At 45.1% G+C, this 19,794-nt stretch overlaps 4 protein-coding genes across 4 annotated transcripts in view; all 4 read left to right on the top strand.

Annotated features, from left to right (window-relative positions):
- Positions 1-1,107: 1,107 nt before the first annotated feature.
- On the top strand, positions 1,108-4,382 carry LOC122890234 (protocadherin gamma-A2-like). Its single transcript, XM_044225949.1, has one exon. It carries the CDS (start codon positions 1,304-1,306, stop codon positions 3,764-3,766), a length of 2,463 nt encoding a protein of 820 aa, XP_044081884.1. The 5' UTR covers positions 1,108-1,303; the 3' UTR covers positions 3,767-4,382.
- Positions 4,383-6,527: 2,145 nt separating this feature from the next.
- Positions 6,528-11,538, top strand: LOC122890223 (protocadherin gamma-A3-like). Its single transcript, XM_044225941.1, has 2 exons — positions 6,528-9,134; positions 11,459-11,538. Exons 1-2 carry the CDS (start codon positions 6,711-6,713, stop codon positions 11,489-11,491), a joined length of 2,457 nt encoding a protein of 818 aa, XP_044081876.1. The 5' UTR covers positions 6,528-6,710; the 3' UTR covers positions 11,492-11,538.
- Positions 11,539-11,561: 23 nt separating this feature from the next.
- LOC122890245 (protocadherin gamma-B1-like) lies at positions 11,562-14,714 on the top strand. Its single transcript, XM_044225954.1, has one exon. The coding sequence runs from the start codon at positions 11,705-11,707 to the stop codon at positions 14,159-14,161; it is 2,457 nt and encodes an 818-aa protein (XP_044081889.1). The 5' UTR covers positions 11,562-11,704; the 3' UTR covers positions 14,162-14,714.
- A 1,714-nt stretch (positions 14,715-16,428) lies between these two features.
- Positions 16,429-19,794, top strand: part of LOC122890074 (protocadherin gamma-C4) — a 165,128-nt gene continuing 161,762 nt past the window's right edge. The window contains exon 1 of the mRNA XM_044225811.1: positions 16,429-19,039. Coding sequence (XP_044081746.1) covers positions 16,616-19,039 — 2,424 coding nt within the window. The 5' untranslated portion in view covers positions 16,429-16,615. The remainder of the gene's footprint in view (positions 19,040-19,794) is intronic.

The raw sequence follows: 19,794 nt of genomic DNA, 5'->3' as shown, positions 1-19,794 counted from the left end.
TTCATATGAAGTAGCAAGGAACCTCAAATAGCCAAAACAATCTTGAAAAAGAACAGGGCCCCTGGGTGGCTCAGTGAGTTAAGCGTCTGCCTTCGGCTCAGGTTGTGTTCTCAGGGTCCTAGGGTCCCCAGGTCAGGCTTTCCACTCAGTGGGGAGTCTAATTGCCTTCTCCCTCTGACTTTCCCCTTTATTTGTGCTCTCTCTTAAAGAAATCTTTAAAAAGAAAAAGAAGAACATAGAAAAATCCCCTTCACTTTCCTTAACATTCCTTGCGACCTTCCACCTCCAAGCATTTGTACTGAGGGTCTAGAACACTATTCCAGCCTCTTCACCCATTCCTACCTTGTTCCTACCGTTTATGACATCTTCAGTAATGTCTTGGGAAATTTTTGACCCCGAGATCTAGGTTGGATACCTTTCTTATGTACCCCTTTCCATTGCTCAGTGTTTCCCACCTTTGTAGCAGTTAACATATTCTATTAAAATATTCCATTTAGTTTTCTGTGTCCTCCCCTATACTGTAAGCTTCCTGAGAGCAAGGACCGTGTTCATCAGGTTCATCATTTCTTAATGAACAAATAGGCAACAAACAGGCAAATTGCCAGGTATACAACAGTCACCCAATTAAGTGTTGGATAATTCACTTTTTAAAATACAGATGTTGAAGTTTAATTTTAAGGCATCAAGCACAGAAATCCAAAATATATGGCCTTAGAAGATAATGTAGCTAATGTTCTAAAGTTGATCTTACGGTCTTTGAATATAAAATAAGAAGTTGGAGATGTTTGGAGCAAGGGCAGAAGCAGCCTTGATGGATGCCTTGAGTGTTCAGTAGTAACACTTCCCTAGCAACTACTATCAAGGTCACATTTGTTTACACATTCTTATTAATTCTGAGAAAAAGACTCCTGACTTGAAAGAGCTACTTCTAAGGTATCTTAAAACTAAGATTCTTCAAAGCAACTTGAAAGTCACAAAGCTAGCAAGCAAGAAGTAACTTTGGGTTTGCCTTAGAGGATGCAGAAATTACTTAGGCCTCTGAGCGTCGCTGTTGACCACCTTAGAAGTAAAAGCCTGCAAGACACCCAGTCCAACATTACTGCTCCCACAACAAAAAGGGCTGGGCGCTTGGCCCCCAAGCTTCCGGACGGGGGAGAAAAATCAGTCCAGCAGCTGAAAGTTCTCTCTACAGTGACCTGGGTCCTGTGAATCCTAGTTCCCTCAGACCCTGAGGAATAAAGACTTCCAGAATCTCACACTGGGTGCTGGAAGTTTCGTGGGAGAAAAGATTGCAGCAGAAGAAATGGCGGCTCTGCAAAAATTGCCACAATGTGGAAGGCTTACCCTGCTCTGCTTTCTTGTGGCTGTCTTGTGGGAAGTCGGAGCTGGGCAGATGCACTATTCTGTGCCAGAAGAGACCGACAAAGGCGCCTTTGTGGGTGACATCGCCAAGGACTTGGGGCTGGAGCCCCTGGCACTGGCAGAGCGTGGAGTCCGCATCGTCTCCAGAGGTAGGACACAGCTTTTTGCTCTGAACCCGCGAAGTGGCAGTTTGGTCACCAAGGACAGGATAGACCGAGAGGAGCTCTGTGCTCAGAGTGTGCAGTGCCTGGTGAATTTTAACATACTCCTGGAAGACAAATTAAATATTTACTCAGTAGAAGTGGAAATAACAGATATTAATGATAATGCCCCTCGCTTTGGAGTAGAGGAACTAGAGCTAAAAATAAGTGAAACGACCGCCCCGGGATTCCGAATTCCCCTAAAGAGTGCGCATGATGCAGACGTAGGAGAAAACACACTTCAGAAGTACGAACTGAACCCAAATGACCACTTCTCCCTGGATGTGCGAAGCGGAGTGGATGGGAACAAGCACCCTGAGTTGGTGCTGGAGCTTGCCCTGGACCGAGAGGAGAAGGCCATTCACCACCTTGTCCTTGTGGCTTTGGATGGGGGCAGCCCAGTCCGATCGGGCACCTCCCGCATCCGCGTGACCGTCCTAGATGTGAATGACAATGCGCCTGTATTTACACAGCCCGAGTACCGTGTAAGTGTTCCTGAGAATATTCCCGTGGGCACTCGGATACTCACAGTGACTGCCACTGACACAGATGAGGGATACAATGCCCAAGTGGCATATTATCAAGAGAAAAATCCAGGAGAAACCTCACAGGTATTTGAGCTTGAGTCAACGTCTGGAGAGATAACAATCACAAAGAGTCTAGATTTTGAGGATGCCAAAGTCCATGAAATTGATATTGAAGCTCAGGATGGTCCAGGCCTTCTGACCAGGACAAAGGTTATTGTGACAGTTCTGGATGTGAATGACAATGCCCCAGAATTTTACATGACATCTGTTACTAGCTCAATTCCTGAAGACTCACCCCCAGGAACCATAATTGCACTTTTCAATGTACATGACAGAGACTCTGGGATGAATGCATTTATCACATGTTCACTCCCTGAGAACCTTCCTTTCAAGTTAGAAAGATCAGTGGACAATTACCACCGACTGGTTACAACCAGAGCCCTTGACAGGGAACAGTTTTCCTTTTACAACATCACTGTGACTGCTAAAGATGGAGGGAAACCATCTCTGTCCTCGGATGCTTACATTTTGCTGCAGGTGGCAGACATCAATGACAACCCACCCACCTTCCCTCACCTGTCCTACTCTGCCTATATTCCTGAAAACAATCCCAGAGGTGCCTCTATCATTTCTGTGTCGGCTCATGACCCTGACAGTGATGACAATGCCCATGTAACTTATTCTTTGACCGAAGACACTCTTGAGGGTACTCCCCTCTCCTCTTACATCTCCATCAACTCTGACACCGGCATCGTGTATGCGTTGCGCTCCTTTGACTATGAGCAGTTCCAGGATTTGCAACTGTGGTTGACTGCATGTGATAATGGGAACCCACCCCTCAGCAGCAACGTGTCATTGAACATATTCGTGCTGGACCAGAACGACAATGTCCCCGAAATCCTGTACCCGGCCCTCCCCACTGACGGTTCCACAGGCGTGGAGCTGGCGCCCCGATCCGCAGAGCCCGGCTACCTGGTCACCAAAGTGGTGGCGGTGGACAGAGACTCTGGCCAGAACGCCTGGCTTTCCTACCGCCTGCTCAAGGCCAGCGAGCCAGGGCTCTTCGCGGTGGGGCTGCACACGGGCGAGGTGCGCACAGCGCGGGCCCTGCTGGACAGAGACGCGCTCAAGCAGAGCCTGGTGGTGGCGGTGCAGGATCACGGGCAGCCCCCTCTGTCGGCCACCGTCACGCTCACCGTGGCCGTGGCCGACAGCATCCCCGACGTCCTGGCGGACCTGGGCAGCATCGGGACCCCCGCCGACCCAGACGATGCGGACCTCACGCTCTATCTGGTGGTGGCGGTGGCGGCCGTCTCCTGCGTCTTCCTCGCCTTCGTCATCGTGCTGCTGGCGCTCAGGCTGAGGCGCTGGCACGCGTCGCGCGTGCTCCAGGCTTCAGGAGGCGGGCTGGTGGGCGTGCCGGCCTCGCACTTCGTGGGCGTGGACGGGGTGCGGGCTTTCCTGCAGACCTACTCGCAGGAGGTGTCCCTCACCGCGGACTCGCGCAAGAGTCACCTGATCTTCCCCCAGCCCAACTATGCGGACACGCTCATCAGTCAGGAGAGCTGTGAGAAAAAGGATTTTCTATCAGCATCTCAGGCTTTACTTGAAGATAAAGGAGAAGAAACAGTTCCCCAGGTAAATTCCCTTCACAATATACTTACAAGCTATTGCTAAAATAAACATGTATTTATTTACTTAGCTGCCTCCTTTGTTTACCACATCTTTTCTATTTTTCATATTTCCTTGTGAATATATCAGTTCTTATGAAATTAGTCTTGGCGAATTATATCTCAATAGCTCTAAGTGTTCACTAAGGGGAAGGGGGGTTAGAATCATTTATCATGAATATAAATCAGGAGTTAGTATCAGGTTAATATTATATTTAGGTTATCAAAGAGCATTCCATTAAGAACTGGTATATCTGGTTTTTCATACTTTCTTTCCCATCCCTGGACAAATCATCTCATCTATCTGGGTCAATAATTCTTTCTCTCTTAAAAATATGGAGGTTGAGGGGCCCCTGGCTGGCTCAGTTGGTGAACCATGTGAGTCTTGATGTGGTGGTCATTAGTTTGAGCCCTATGTTGGCGGTAGAGTTTACTTTTAAAAAAATAAAATAAAAACATAATTTTTAAAAATGAAAGTTGAATTTTATGTTTATGCAAGTGTATTAAAAGTCATGGGTTTTGTTTTATATTTTGATCTATGAGTAATGAAATGCTGTAGTTTCTTCACACTGAATTTTAATAATTTTCCTTCAGTTTGGCACTGAGGTTCTTCATTTTATTTGATTTGTATGACCTTCTCTTTTTAAAAAGTGGAAATTTAGAAATATATATGCTTCACTGTATTTTAGGAAAGTATGTCATGGTATCTCAGCTTAGTTAAAAATCCTACTATTTTCTAAAGTAGTGTTGGGGGCACCTGGGTGGCTCAGTTGTTAAGCGTCTACGTTTGGCTCAGATCGTGATCCCGGAATCCTGGGATTGAGCCCCACATTGGAGTTCCATGCTCTGTGGGGCACCTGTATTTCCCTCTCCTACTCCCTCTGCTTGTATTCCCTCTCAAATAAATAAATAAATAAATAAATAAATAAATAAATAAAATCTTTAAAAAAATAAAGTAGTTGTTGCTTAACAAAATGATATAATTATTGTTTGCTCTATAATAAATGGGTAGTTTAAGAGTAAATGCGTTTCTCTTTGATGTTTTTATTTTCTCATATCTGGAAACCACATTTACTTTCTATCATTAAGAATAATATGCATCCTCAAGGGATTCAAAGGCCAGATAAAGTAATTGCCCCTAAAAAATCCTCCTTATACATTTCTCCTCTCAAAGATTCCTACTCACAGCAGTGTTAAAAATATTTCCAGTTCCTCACCTAACCTTAGTCTTCCTCACAACCACTGTCTTTCTTCCTCATTCCTCTTTCCATGTCAGCGTTTAGTATGTTCGTTTTGCTTTTAATAATGAAGAACAACGACTACAGTAATATTCTCTGTAACTGAGATCATTTTAAATTTTGATTTGGAATTAATCATGTACTAACCGAATCTTGTGTTTAATGGTATTATCATCTTTCAAGGTACTGTGATTTTTAATTATACTTAAAGGCATTTGAAGAGAGCTGATCTAAACCAATGTGCCTCTTATGTTTTATTACTATTATGTAATTCTCTAGGAGATAAAACTGAAACTTATTGTGGAATAATACATTATAACACCTTTACTTCTAGGTAATAAATAAAGTATAAACGAGAAAAATTAAAGACAGTTCCTTATAGTGTTTATGTTATCTCTTCACAAGAATAAATGCCTTATGGATAAATTTATAATAGTACATGCTTTAAATGACAAATGTATTTCTATTTCTGTGCTTGGAGAGGAAAACAAATACGGAGAGAGCATGTCTGGAACATAACACAAAAGTTTATTTCTACTAGTTTTAGTTTGGGTCTTTGAAAAACACCCTCACCCTAGATTTAGACAAAGTGAATTACTTCTGGTGCCCTGAAGTTCTTTGATTTCTCTCTCACATCTAGACATTGCCATACTGTTCTCTCACATCCAGGCCTTTTCCCTGATCCATTCCTGTTATTTTTGTGTGTGTGTTTTGTTTTGTTTGTTTGTTTTTGGCAGAGAGTTAGCACAAGAGCAGCAGGCAGAGGGAGAGGGAGAAGCAGGCTCTTCGCTGAACAGGGAGCCCAATGTGGGGCTTGATCCCAGGACCCAAGGATCATGACCTGATCTGAAGGCAGTCGCTTATCTGACTGAGCCACCTGGGCACCCCTCCTGTCATGTTTCTTGAGAGAGTCTTTGCTAATCTCCAAGATCAGGTTGGAGGCCCTCCCATCACCTTTGGCTTCTTCCATTTTGTTAGTTTTATCAATGCACTGGAATTCCTTGTTTGATTTTATCTTCATAGCTTTTCAGGGGAGGGAAGTGGTTATGTTCATATCATTTACCTTAAATCCCCACATATCGTCTAACATCCAATTTTATGTTTGTTTAATGAATGTGTTAAATTATAAATATTGAATCTAAGGTGTCATGCTATCAAGGACAAACTTCAACAAGTATAATTATAAATATGGCTTATTTTTTCTTGTGGTTTTTAAACTTTGAACATTTCAAAACAGTAACTCCAGCGTGTTTGAAGCAATATTGGTGGTGTTAAGGTTAGAGCATGGCTTCCCCAGGAACTTGAAGTTACATACTTTAATTTATAGCAATTCGAGTGTGTGAATAGACACCAATCCCATTACCTCTGATAAAGAGGATTGCTGGTGTTGGAAAACTTAAAAATGACTTACTTGGGTTTGTCTGAGAGGGTGCAGTAAACCAATAGGCCTCTGAGTGTCGCTGTTGACCACTCAAGGAGGAAAACGGAGCTGGAGCGCTAGTCCACCATTTCCTTGTTCATAAAAAGCAAAGAACGAGTCAATCAGACTGCCGAAGATCGGAGGCTGCTACAAAGCTCACCTTGTCAGTCAACCAGCTCTGTGACTCCTAAATTAGGACCATAAAAGGCTTAATTCCTTGAGAAAAAATGATATTTGAGTCCATCGTGGGCAATTGGAATCTATTTCACAGAAAATAATTCACCAAAGAGAAAATGATCAAATACCTGACATACAAACACTGCAAAGGACTGACCCTGCTGAGCGTGCTTCTGGGGACGCTGTGCAAGACTGGATCCGGGCAGATCCACTACTCAGTGCAGGAGGAGCTGGACAAAGGCTCCTTTGTGGGCAACATCTCTGAGAACCTGGGACTCGAGCCCTGGGAGCTGGCGGAGCATGGAGTCCGCATCGTCTCCAGAGGTAGGACGCAGCTCTTTGCTCTGAACCTGCAAAGCGGCAGCTTGGTCACAGCAGGTAGGATAGACCGGGAGGAGCTCTGCGCTCAGAGCACGTTGTGTCTGGTGAAATTTAACATCCTGGTTGAAGACAAATTGAAAATTTTTGAAGTAGAAATAGAAATTAAAGACATTAATGATAATGCTCCTGATTTTCTAACAGAGGAATTGGAAATAAAAATTGGTGAACTAACAGTTTCTGGAACTCGATTTCCACTTAAGACTGCATTTGACCCAGATGTGGGCATGAACTCCCTTCAGAACTACCACCTCAGCCCCAGTGACTACTTCTCCCTGGCTATGAAGCATGTCTCTGATGGGGCCAAGTACCCAGAGCTGGTACTAGAAAGGGCTCTGGACCGTGAGCAAAAGAAAGTTCACCAGCTTGTCCTCATTGCTTCTGATGGTGGAAACCCTGTCCGCTCTGGCAACTTGTACATCCAAGTGGTAGTTCTGGATGCAAATGACAACCCACCAGTATTTACTCAACCTGAATATCAAGTAAGTATTCCAGAGAACTTGCCATTGGGTACCACACTGCTCACAGTGAATGCCACTGACCCTGATGAAGGATTCAATGCTCAAGTGTCCTATATTCTAGATAAAATGCCTGGGAAAGTCGCTCAGATGTTTGATCTCAATTCAGTGACTGGAGATATATCAATTTTAAAAAGTCTAGATTATGAGGATGCTACATTCTATGAAATTAAAATTGAAGCACAAGATGGACCTGGTCTCCTTTCAAGAGCTAAGATTTTAGTCACAGTTCTGGATGTGAATGACAATGCCCCAGAAATTGCAATCACTTCTCTTACTGGGTCAGTCCCAGAAGAGGCTCCTGCTGGAAGAGAAATTGCCCTTATCAATGTGCACGATCAGGATTCTGGGCAAAATGGGCAAGTCACAGTTTCTGTCCTGGGAAATATGCCATTTAATTTAGAAAAATCAATAGACCAATATTACCGCTTAGTGACAGCCAGATCTCTAGACCGTGAACAGGTGTCTGAATATAACATCACTCTCAGAGCCACAGATGGGGGAAATCCCCCACTGTCCACGAGCACTCATATCACTCTGCATGTTGAAGACATCAATGACAACCCACCTGCCTTCAATCAGTCCTCCTACTCTGCCTATATTCCTGAAAACAACCCCAGAGGAGCTTCCATCTTCTGTGTGATCGCCCAGGATCCTGACAGCATCCACAATGCCCACATCATTTATGCACTGACTGAGGATACTATCCAGGGAGCGCCTCTCTCCACCTATGTCTCCATCAATTCTGACACTGGTGTCCTGTATGCTCTCCGTTCCTTTGACTATGAGCAGGTTAGAGACCTACAGCTATTGGTGACAGCCAGCGACAGTGGGAACCCTCCACTCAGCAGCAATGTGATACTTAGCATATTTGTGCTGGACCAGAACGACAATGTCCCCGAAATCCTGTACCCCGCTCTCCCCACTGACGGTTCCACAGGCGTGGAGCTGGCGCCCCGATCCGCAGAGCCCGGCTACCTGGTCACCAAAGTGGTGGCGGTGGACAGAGACTCTGGCCAGAACGCCTGGCTTTCCTACCGCCTGCTCAAGGCCAGCGAGCCAGGGCTCTTCGCGGTGGGGCTGCACACGGGCGAGGTGCGCACAGCGCGGGCCCTGCTGGACAGAGACGCGCTCAAGCAGAGCCTGGTGGTGGCGGTGCAGGATCACGGGCAGCCCCCTCTGTCGGCCACCGTCACGCTCACCGTGGCCGTGGCCGACAGCATCCCCGACGTCCTGGCGGACCTGGGCAGCATCGGGACCCCCGCCGACCCAGACGATGCGGACCTCACGCTCTATCTGGTGGTGGCGGTGGCGGCCGTCTCCTGCGTCTTCCTCGCCTTCGTCATCGTGCTGCTGGCGCTCAGGCTGAGGCGCTGGCACGCGTCGCGCGTGCTCCAGGCTTCAGGAGGCGGGCTGGTGGGCGTGCCGGCCTCGCACTTCGTGGGCGTGGACGGGGTGCGGGCTTTCCTGCAGACCTATTCTCACGAGGTGTCCCTCACCGCGGACTCGCGCAAGAGTCACCTGATCTTCCCCCAGCCCAACTATGCGGACACGCTCATCAGCCAGGAGAGCTGTGGGAAAAGCGAGTCCTTCCTGGTATCTCAAGATTTACTAGAAATGAAAGGAGACCCCAACCTACTTCAGGTAAGTTTATTTCTTTCTTGGAACACTATAAAGAACAGTTTTGACCGTGTAGCTAATATATAGATTTAATGCACATTTATTTGAAAATAAAACAATGTGATCGTCCTTATGTTGCCTAAGTATCTGATCTTCCTGACCTGGTTATGACTGAGTGAGCCTAGGTATCGAATTCTGGCCAATATACTGTAAATGGAAGTAATATGTGCCTCTGTCTGGAGGAAGCTCCTGTTGGCATTGTAAGAATTTCTAGATCTCTGTGCTATTTTTTGAAATTGTGACTGTTTCTTTGGTTTGAGTGCTTGAATAACTATACCAAGAGAAGATCTCTGTGGTTGTCAAAATTGGTGTGTATACGTGTGATAAATAGACTTTTTTTCATTTTAACTTCCTGTGATTTGAAGTCTGTCACTCCAACCTACTTAGCTTATCCTGACTGATACAAACAAAAATATAAGTACTAGGTATCTTAGGTGCCTGTAAAATGATGCTTGCTCTTTCCACACCAGGGCATACTCTTTTCATCTCAATGACATAGAAACTGTTGAGTAAAAAAAAATGTACAGCTTGATCAAGTGGTTTTACCTGGCCCATATTCCTTACTGTGTATACCTAAAGTATGTGTGGGTGTATGTGTGCATTCATATTGATTTCAGCCTTTTGTCTGAAGGTGGGGAGGTCAGTTGCCTAAACTGTTATGAGTCTTGGAGGGACATTTCTTGTCCTTGAGAAGGATCTTTAAAAATGCAAGGAGATATGTCTCATCTCAGCAGGACATTTCCAGACCAGCTATTCCAACAATAGAATAGAGTCCTGCAACTTTCTTGAGTCAGAAATTTATGAAATTACTTTCACCCATGAAATCACCTCAGAGAGTCATCCAAAATGAGACCAAAATATATTTCTTTAGATTTCAAATAAAGGAACATCTCTCTCCCTCAATATATTAGTATTCAAGAGTGTGAGATGCAGGGCCTGAACAAAATAACTGAGAACAGGGAAAAGTGTATTTTCACTCAAACATACAAATACATCTCAGAAAAAAAAGGCATGTGATCTTCTAAATGTCTTTTTTAAGGGAAAATCTTTATAGTGTGATAAAGTGATATTAGTATGACTTTCCTCATAATGGGAAAAATTACTAAATAGGTAATGCCAAGGGAACTTTAGATGCTCAAAGCAAATTTTCTAAGAATCTTGTATAAAACAAAGCCTACATAAATGTTGTGAAAGTGTACAGAGAGTACAATTTTCATCTATTTTTGTAGGTAATGAAAGGTCTCAGACATTCCATTTCACTAAAAGGATTTTCTTAAGGAGGGGGGAAGAATTCATTATAACAGAAAAGGGAACAGCAAAAGAAACAGAAAATATAAAGTCACGAAGTAGGGAAAGCAATGAAAATAATGTCCTAGAAAAATAGATAATAGTCTGTTCTGACTGGAGTGTAATGTGAGTGTGTATTAAAACTGCAAAACAGTAGAGTAAATCACTATATTGGTATCTAATTTGGTAGTGCATTTGAAATAAAGGTATTTGTATTAGTCACCCAAGGTGAGTTCAAGGATTACAGGGTAGGTTTCAAAAATGGAATGTCTAAGGACTCTCAGCACCTCTCCAGGATTTACCAGTGATCAGGGTAAATTCATTATACTTATTAATGGTATAAATCAGCTGGAGCTGATTTACCATGGAGTATTGCATTTACATTCATATAGTAAAAAATCATTGATTTTATAAAAATAAATATGGCATTCACAAGATTGTGCTGTATAAAAGCATGTGTACTAAACTGGTCACTTAAAATATCAGGCTGTGCTGTACTTAATGTGAAGATTGCCTATGCTATAAAAAAATGAGCAGTACATTAAAATAAGTCTAGGGCTTGACTCACTCTTTTTTGCAAAGACTGTATCTTTGGAAAGTATTACTGAATGGTAAAGTATGGAGAGAGTTAAAACACTATGTAAAAAAGATTATGGATTTTACAAAAACGTAAGGATCATAGTTCACTAAAATGTGGATAAAAAGTCAGTAACTTATTTGGTTAAATCTATACTACTCATGCCAGTGTTTGTAAATACAGTGAAATAAGTAAGTGAAGATATTTTTGCCCCCAAAACCGAAAAAAAAATGAGTGTAAGCCTTGTGAAGTTTTTTAATGAAAAAAAGAATGTAAAATTATAGTATTGCTTATGAAGTGATGAAAACTAGAACATACCAAATTTAGAGGGAAATATAAATACTTGGTTTTTCCAACAAATAGACAAGACACATACAGATTCAAGAGCTTACACGTTGAGGGTAAATGGCTGAACAATATGCAGTTCTTCCAGACAACCTCCAGGCGCCGCTGTTGACCAAAGGGAAGAAAGGTTCTCAATTCTGCGGGAGAGTTAGGCAGCGTTTTCTGGCTTTGTCCTGCGAACATCAGAACGCGGAGGCAGCGCCTGTACACCCACCAACTGAAGTCCTACCCTCAAATTACAAAAGTCCAGGTGCTGTCACTGCTTTTTTTTTTTTTAAACATCCCAGAGACATTCTGAAAAGAAGCTTCCCAGGGAGTTCAAAAAATGCAAAGAAGCTCCAGAAAAGCTGAACCAATGAAAATTCAGGTACTGTTTCTCTTCCTGCTCTCTTTGTTGTGGGGGGCTATCTCCCAGCAGATCCAGTACGTTATTCCGGAGGAGCTGGCCAAGGGCTTGCCGGTGGGGAATCTTGCCAAGGACCTGAAGCTCAATGTCCAGGAACTGCCAGCTCGAAAACTGCGGGTTAGTGCAGAGAATTTATTCAGTGTGAATGCAGAGAGTGGGGATTTGTTAGTGAACGGTAGAATAGATCGAGAGGAAATCTGCGGAAGGAAATCCGAGTGTGCACTAGAATTTGAAATGGTTGCTGAAAATCCAATGAATGTTTTCCACGTGATTGTTGCAATCCAAGATATTAACGACAATGCACCACGTTTCACTGCAAAAGTCATTGACTTGGAAATCTGTGAGTCAGCCTTACCAGGTGTAAAATTCCCTCTGGATTCTGCACAAGATGAAGATGTAGAAAGTAACTCACTAAAGATATACACTATCAACTCCAACGAACACTTCTCTGTGACAACGAAGGAAAGTCCTGATGGAAGTAAATACCCAGAATTACTTCTGGAAAAACCTCTGGACAGAGAACAGCAGAGCTCCCACCAGTTAATCCTGACCGCCATGGACGGTGGAGACCCTCCACTAAGCGGCACCACCCAGATCCGGATTCAGGTCACTGATGCCAATGATAATGCTCCAGTGTTCAGCCAGGACACATACAGAGTTAGCCTCCAAGAAAATGTGCCCACGGGGACCTCTGTGCTCCAAGTGATGGCTGCCGACCAGGACGAGGGTGATAATGCAGAGATCACCTATGCCTTTCTCAGTGCCCCAACAAGTACCAGCCTCCTCTTCAATCTCAATCCAAATACTGGTGACATTACAACCAATGGTACATTGGACTTTGAAAAGACAAATAGATACATGTTGGTTATAGAAGCCAAGAATGGAGGGGTGCACACAGCTCACTGTAATGTTCAGATTGAAATTGTTGATGAGAATGACAATGCCCCAGAAGTCACACTGATGTCCTATTCTAACCAGATTCCTGAGGACTCAGACCTTGGAACTGTAGTAGCCCTCTTTAAAGTGAGAGACCGTGACTCTGGGCAAAACGGTCTGGTGACCTGCTATATTCAGGAAGATGTTCCTTTCAAATTAGAATCCACCTCCAAGAATTATTACAAGCTGGTGATTGACAGTGCCCTAGATAGGGAGCAGATGGCCGAGTACAATGTCACTATCACCGCCACTGACAAGGGCAAGCCCTCCCTATTCTCCAGTACAAGCGTCACCCTACAGATCAGCGATATCAACGACAACGCGCCCATTTTCCACCAGGCCTCCTACTTGGTCCACGTGGCAGAGAACAATCCTCCTGGCGCCTCTATTGCACAAGTCAGCGCCTTTGACCCGGATCTGGGGCCCAACGGTCGCGTCTCCTACTCCATCGTCGCCAGCGACCTGGAGCCACGGGCGCTGGCGTCCTACGTGTCCGTGAGCGCGCAGAGCGGGGTGGTGGTCGCGCAGCGCGCCTTCGACCACGAGCAGCTGCGCGCCTTCGAGCTGACCCTGCAGGCGCGCGACCAGGGCTCGCCCGCGCTCAGCGCCAACGTGAGCCTGCGCGTGTTGGTGGGCGACCGCAACGACAACGCGCCGCGGGTGCTGTACCCGGCGCTGGGGCCCGACGGCTCGGCGCTGTTCGACACGGTGCCGCGCGCCGCGCAGCCCGGCTACCTGGTCACCAAGGTGGTGGCGGTGGACGCCGACTCGGGACACAATGCCTGGCTGTCGTACCACGTGCTGCAGGCCAGCGAGCCGGGACTCTTCAGCCTGGGGCTGCGCACGGGCGAGGTGCGCACGGCGCGTACTTTGGGCGACCGGGACGCGGCCCGCCAGCGCCTGCTGGTCGCTGTGCGGGATGGGGGACAGCCGCCGCTCTCGGCCACGGCTACGCTGCTCCTGGTTTTCGCCGACAGCTTACAAGAGGTGCTGCCGGATGTCAGCGACCGCCCTGAGCCCTCTGACGCCCAGGCTGAGTTGCAGTTTTACCTGGTGGTGGCTTTGGCCTTGATTTCGGTGTTGTTCCTCCTCGCGGTGATTCTGGCGGTTGCTCTGTGCCTACGCCGCTCCTCCAGCCCGGCTGTCTGGAGCTGCTTTCCGCAGGATCTCAGTTCCAAGTCCGGACCTGGAGCTCTCCCCAGTTACAGTGAAGGGACTTTGCCTTATTCCTACAATCTGTGCGTGGCCTCACGATTAGCTAAGACAGAGTTTACTTTTTCCAACCTGAAACCAGACATGGTTCCTTCTCGGGATCTCCTTTGTGACGATACTTCTATGGATGTATGTGTCAGCAGTGAAGACCCCCAAATCGTTTCTGACTCGTCTTTTGCGCCTCACGTGAGTTTCTGCAAACCTGCGTTTATTCTCAGTCGTGCATAATTATTTTTATTGTTCATTTTCCTAGTGATGTTAGTAGTAGGAGAGGTGTATTGGATGGGTGGAGATTGGTGTCTTGATTGCTCAGTAGTCTTGGTAGTTAGCTGATTAGAACTTCTCAATTTGTACTGTTGACGATTTTGTATGTTCAGAAAATATTGCTAAAGAGAGCTTGTTCTTGGATCCCACTACCTTTAGTAATAACACTGCCTGTGTTAGCTGATGTGTGATACTATTTTTTTTCAAGCTTTATTCTTAGTATAGGTGCTACCAAAGGGAGAACTTCAAGCTTTATTCTCTATGAATTTACTGACAGTTCTTTCTGCTTAAGTTAATGTTCATCTTCATCAAATATAGGTTTTTTTCATCTTTTTGCTGCAATATGTATTTTTAATTAAGACTTTAGGAATTAAGTCTCAGCATTTCTTTGCTTATCACATGTAGCAAAGACTGATTTGGATCACTAATTTGGGTCAGTTTTATTCGCACTCTATTATCTCATTCAAAAGTAATCTTCTGGGCATCTGGCTGGCTCAGTAGAGCATGTGAGTCTTGATCTCCAGGTTGTGGGTTCGAACCCCATGTTGGGTATGAAGATTGCTTAAAAATAAGATCTCTAGGGACACCTGGGTGACTCAGTTGGTTTGGCGTCTGCCTTCTGTTCAGGTCATGATCCCAGAATCCTGGGATTGAGCATGGTGTCCAGCTCTCTGCTGGGGGGTGGGCACCTGCTTCTCCCTCTCCTGTCTACTGCTCTATCTACTTGTGCTCTTTCTCTCTCTCTCTCTGTCAAATAAATACAATCTTTACAAAAAATAAAATCTTTGAACAAATAATCTTAACCATTCTGAAATAATTTTTTACTCTTTCCACTTTTTGACTGTAATAATAAGGAATGTATTGAAACTTTTGTATATAAAGCCTCTTCCATGTTTCTTTTTTTTTTAAGTATAGGTTTCTGAGAAGCGAATCAAATTTTTTCACAACATCTCATTTACCTCCCAGTCCCCAGCAATTTGTGACTCCTTTGAGGATTGTGAAAATTACCTTTTCCTCTGCTCTCCAAAGTCTGATGATTTTACAATTCTGAATAAATACTGGGCTTTCTTGTCTGATTAAAATTTATAAGTAACTTCTAGAAGCTAATTATTATGTGAGGAGTAATCTAAAGAACTGGCTACTTTCTGCTTTATATTAAATTTTCTAAGATTAGTTAATCACTGAAAGTACTCATGTGTAAGAAATCTTAAACATGCAGTAATAATATATATACAACTACTAAAATTTTTCCTTTTAGTTGTTCTTTCTAAAATCACACCTAAAGTAAACTAATAAATGATAATAAAATAATAAATTCAGGATTGTCCTTATATGAAAAGATACTGAATATTGTCTCCTTTTTACAGACAAAGCTTCAGTTTAACTCTTCTGTCTTCTTTATTATTTATTTTTAACATCAGAGTTAATTATCCATTGATTTAGGGCTTTGCAGTTATATTAGTAATGCACTCATTAAACACTGAAAAACTGTTTGAGTATCTACTCTATGAAAGATGCTGTTCTAAAGTTTGAGAATACATTGTGAACATAATAATCACAAACATAGCCTGTGACCTAAAATCTTGTGTATACAAAATTATTGAACAAATTAGCTTCCCCAAATCATTATCATATTTGCTAAGCTCATTTGCACAGGAGAAAGACTAGCTCTTGAACAGTAGATATTTTCTTACAAAAGAATTGAAAAGTTGTCCCAGATTCTAAAGGGTCAACTCATGTGAGGAAACTTGTTTCTGCATAGGTAAGGACCTAGAGACCTAGATCTCAGACCTCCAACCTCCCTGACCTGACACTGTTTTTTCACCTATTCTTTCATTCTTCAAGTTCATCCTTGCTTCTGGAAAGGATAAATGTGCCCCTCACACAATGCATTGCACTGAAAATGGACTAGGAACAAAAATAATGGAAAAACTTAAAAAGTTTTAAAAGAGAAAAAATTCTTAGAAAAATCACCATATTTTATTTGAAAATAAGTAAATTGGTTTGGAAGATTTATTGTACAGTAAGCTTTGGATCGTGCCTGGATTTTCATTGCAAAAATAAAAACAACAGGAGCTTGAATTTTATTTTTGGGGGGACAAATATGTTATGGGAAAGAAATGGTATAAACAGGTAGTGCTTTTCTTCACCAAGAATAGGTTGTAGTAACAGGTTAGGACTCTGAGTGTCGCTGTTCACCAACCAGGGGAAACAGATAACCAGGAATTTAAGCCAAACCACAAGATCTTTGCATCACAAAGCATTAGCCCTGCGGCTCAAGGAAAGCTAAAGACTGGACCCCCGAACTCTAACGTTCAACAGTGAAAGCACAAAATCTTGGACCTTGAATATCCTGGGGCTTCTCCGGTCTCCACTGAGGAAACGCCCAAGCGGAAGCTGCTCTGAGGAGGGGCGGTAATGGCGGCTCCTCCTTATCGCCCCAAATGCAGCCGGCTGGTCGGGATCTGCGTTCTTCTGGGGGCCCTGTGGAAAATCCAGGCCGAACAGATCCGCTACTCAGTGCCTGAGGAGTTGGAGGAAGGCTCTTACGTGGGCAGTATCGCCAAGGACCTGGGACTGGAGACTCTGGAACTGTCAGAGCGCGGAGTCCGCATCATCTCCAGAGGTAAGACACAGCTCTTTGCTCTGAACCCGCGAATCGGCAGCTTGGTCACCGCAGGTAGGATAGACCGGGAAGAGCTGTGTGATAGATCTCCAAAGTGTGTAGTAAGCCTGGAGATTCTTCTGGAGGACAAAGTAAAGATTTTTGGAGTAGAAGTGGAGATCATCGATGTTAATGATAACGCGCCCAACTTTGGGACAGAGCAAAGGGAAATAAAAGTGGCTGAAAATGAAAGTCCTGGGACAAGATTTCCTCTTCCTGAAGCTTTTGATCCAGATGTTGGGGTAAACTCCCTGCAGGGTTACCAGCTCAGCTCCAATGTTCACTTCTCCCTAGACGTGCAAAGTGGAGCAGACGGCATTAAGTACCCTGAGCTGGTGCTGGAGCTTGCTCTAGACAGAGAAGAGGAGGCGGTTCACCACCTCCTTCTCACCGCCTTTGACGGGGGTAACCTGGCTCACTCTGGTACTGTCAAGATTCATGTAACACTTGTGGATACCAACGACAATGCTCCCGTATTCACTCAGCCAGAATACCACGTGAAGGTTCCAGAGAACGTGCCAGTGGGCTACCGGCTACTCACTGTAAAAGCCACTGATCCAGATGAAGGAGCCAATGGAGAAGTAACCTATTCTTTCCGTAAAGTGAGAGATAAAATGTCCCAACTATTCCAGTTGAATTCTTTGACTGGGGACATAACAGTATTGGGGGATCTAGATTATGAAGACTCTGGATTCTATGATATAGATGTAGAAGCCCATGATGGACCTGGTCTCCGAGCCAGAAGTAAGGTACTGGTGACAGTTTTGGATGTAAATGACAATGCTCCAGAAGTCACTGTTACATCTCTTGCCAACTCTGTCCAAGAAACTTCTCCGCCAGGTACAGTAATTGCACTTTTCAATGTGCACGATAGTGATTCAGGAGAGAATGGCTTTGTCACATGTTCTATTCTGGATAATCTGCCATTCACACTTGAAAAGACCTATGGAAATTATCATCGGCTATTGACATGCAGAACACTGGATAGAGAAGAAGTTTCAGAATATAATATCACGGTAACTGCCACTGATCATGGAATGCCACCACTTTCTACAGAAACTCACATCTCACTGCAGGTGGCAGACATCAATGACAACCCACCTGCTTTCCCTCATGCTTCCTATTCTGCCTACATTCCTGAAAACAACCCCCGAGGAGCCTCCATTTTATCCATGTCTGCCCAAGACCCTGACAGCATTGAGAATGCCAGAGTCACATACTCCTTGGCTGAAGACACACTCCATGGGCTGTCTCTGTCTTCCTATGTTTCCATCAACTCTGATACTGGTGTCCTGTATGCACTGTGCTCCTTCGACTTTGAGCAGGTTAAAGACCTGCAACTATTGGTGAGAGCGAGCGACAGTGGGAACCCTCCACTCAGCAGCAATGTGTCCTTGCATATTTTCATTGTGGACCAGAATGACAATGTCCCTGAAATCCTGTACCCCTCTCTCCCCACTGACGGTTCCACAGGTGTGGAGCTGGCGCCCCGATCCGCAGAGCCTGGCTACCTGGTCACCAAGGTGGTGGCGGTGGACAGAGACTCTGGCCAGAATGCCTGGCTGGCCTACCGCCTGCTCAAGGCCAGCGAGCCAGGGCTCTTCGTGGTGGGGCTGCACACAGGCGAGGTGCGCACAGCGCGGGCCCTGCTGGACAGAGACGCGCTCAAGCAGAGCCTGGTGGTGGCGGTGCAGGATCACGGGCAGCCCCCTCTGTCGGCCACCGTCACGCTCACCGTGGCCGTGGCCGACAGCATCCCCGACGTCCTGGCGGACCTGGGCAGCATCGGGACCCCCGCCGACCCAGACGATGCGGACCTCACGCTCTATCTGGTGGTGGCGGTGGCGGCCGTCTCCTGCGTCTTCCTCGCCTTCGTCATCGTGCTGCTGGCGCTCAGGCTGAGGCGCTGGCACGCGTCGCGCGTGCTCCAGGCTTCAGGAGGCGGGCTGGTGGGCGTGCCGGCCTCGCACTTCGTGGGCGTGGACGGGGTGCGGGCTTTCCTGCAGACCTATTCGCACGAGGTGTCCCTCACCGCGGACTCGCGCAAGAGTCACCTGATCTTCCCCCAGCCCAACTATGCGGACACGCTCATCAGCCAGGAGAGCTGTGGGAAAAGCGAGCCTCTTCTGGTAACTCAGGATTTACTTGAAACAAAAGGAGATCCTATTCTTCAACAGGTGAGTCAATCTTGCCACACAAAACACAGCCAGAGAGCTATATAAACGTCTCCAGTTGTATAAGGTAATAGACATATTATGTAATATGTGAAGTAAAAACACTTCTTTTTTAGTATTCTATTACTTTAAAGGGGAGGGGCATGGGGCGCCTGGGTGTCTCAGTTGGTTAAGTCTGCTTTTGGCTCAGGTCATGATCCCAGGGTCTGGGAGGGAGCCCCACCTCAGGCTCTCACTCCACTGGGAGCCTGCTGCTCGCTCTGCTTGTGCATGCTCTCTTTCATCTATAAAAATGAATAAATCAAAATAAAAGGAAGCGGCAGATGATCCCTCAAGAATAATCAATAGTAATTACTACTTAAAGTTCATTACTTAATATTTGTAGTCTTCATTTAGTTACAGTTTCAGGAACAGTATCTTAATTGTATACCTCAGCCTCTCTTCTTTAAGTGCCATTTTTCATTTAGGCATTAGTGAAAGGATAGAATGGAACTGTGAAATGCAGGGCATTTGCTCAGTAGGTAGACCGTGGGACTCTTGATCTTTGGGTCATGAGTTTGAGCCCCCATGTTGGATGGTGAGATAGCTTTTATTTTTTATTTTTTTAAGTAGGTGCCAAACCCAGCGTGAAGCTCAAGGCAGGGCTAGAACTCACAATCCTGAGGACAAGACCAGAGCTGAAGTCAAGAGTCAGATGCTTAACCAACTGAGCCACCCAGGCACCCTAGAGAATGACCTTCAAAAAAGAAAAAAAGAGG

This window comes from Neovison vison, chromosome 1 (assembly GCF_020171115.1).
Source record: "Neovison vison isolate M4711 chromosome 1, ASM_NN_V1, whole genome shotgun sequence".
NCBI lineage: Eukaryota > Metazoa > Chordata > Mammalia > Carnivora > Mustelidae > Neogale > Neogale vison.
The sequence above is the reverse complement of the archived record's forward strand: the minus strand, read 5'-3'. Positions and strand labels throughout refer to the sequence as shown.

Coding starts and splice junctions, on each gene's coding strand:
- LOC122890234 (XM_044225949.1), top strand. CDS start 1,304: ATGGCGGCTCTGCAAAAATTGCCACAATGTGGAAGGCTTACCCTGCTC.
- LOC122890223 (XM_044225941.1), top strand. CDS start 6,711: ATGATCAAATACCTGACATACAAACACTGCAAAGGACTGACCCTGCTG. Junction 9,135..11,458: donor GAGACCCCAACCTACTTCAG/GTAAGTTTATTT, acceptor AACAATATGCAG/TTCTTCCAGACAACCTCCAG.
- LOC122890245 (XM_044225954.1), top strand. CDS start 11,705: ATGCAAAGAAGCTCCAGAAAAGCTGAACCAATGAAAATTCAGGTACTG.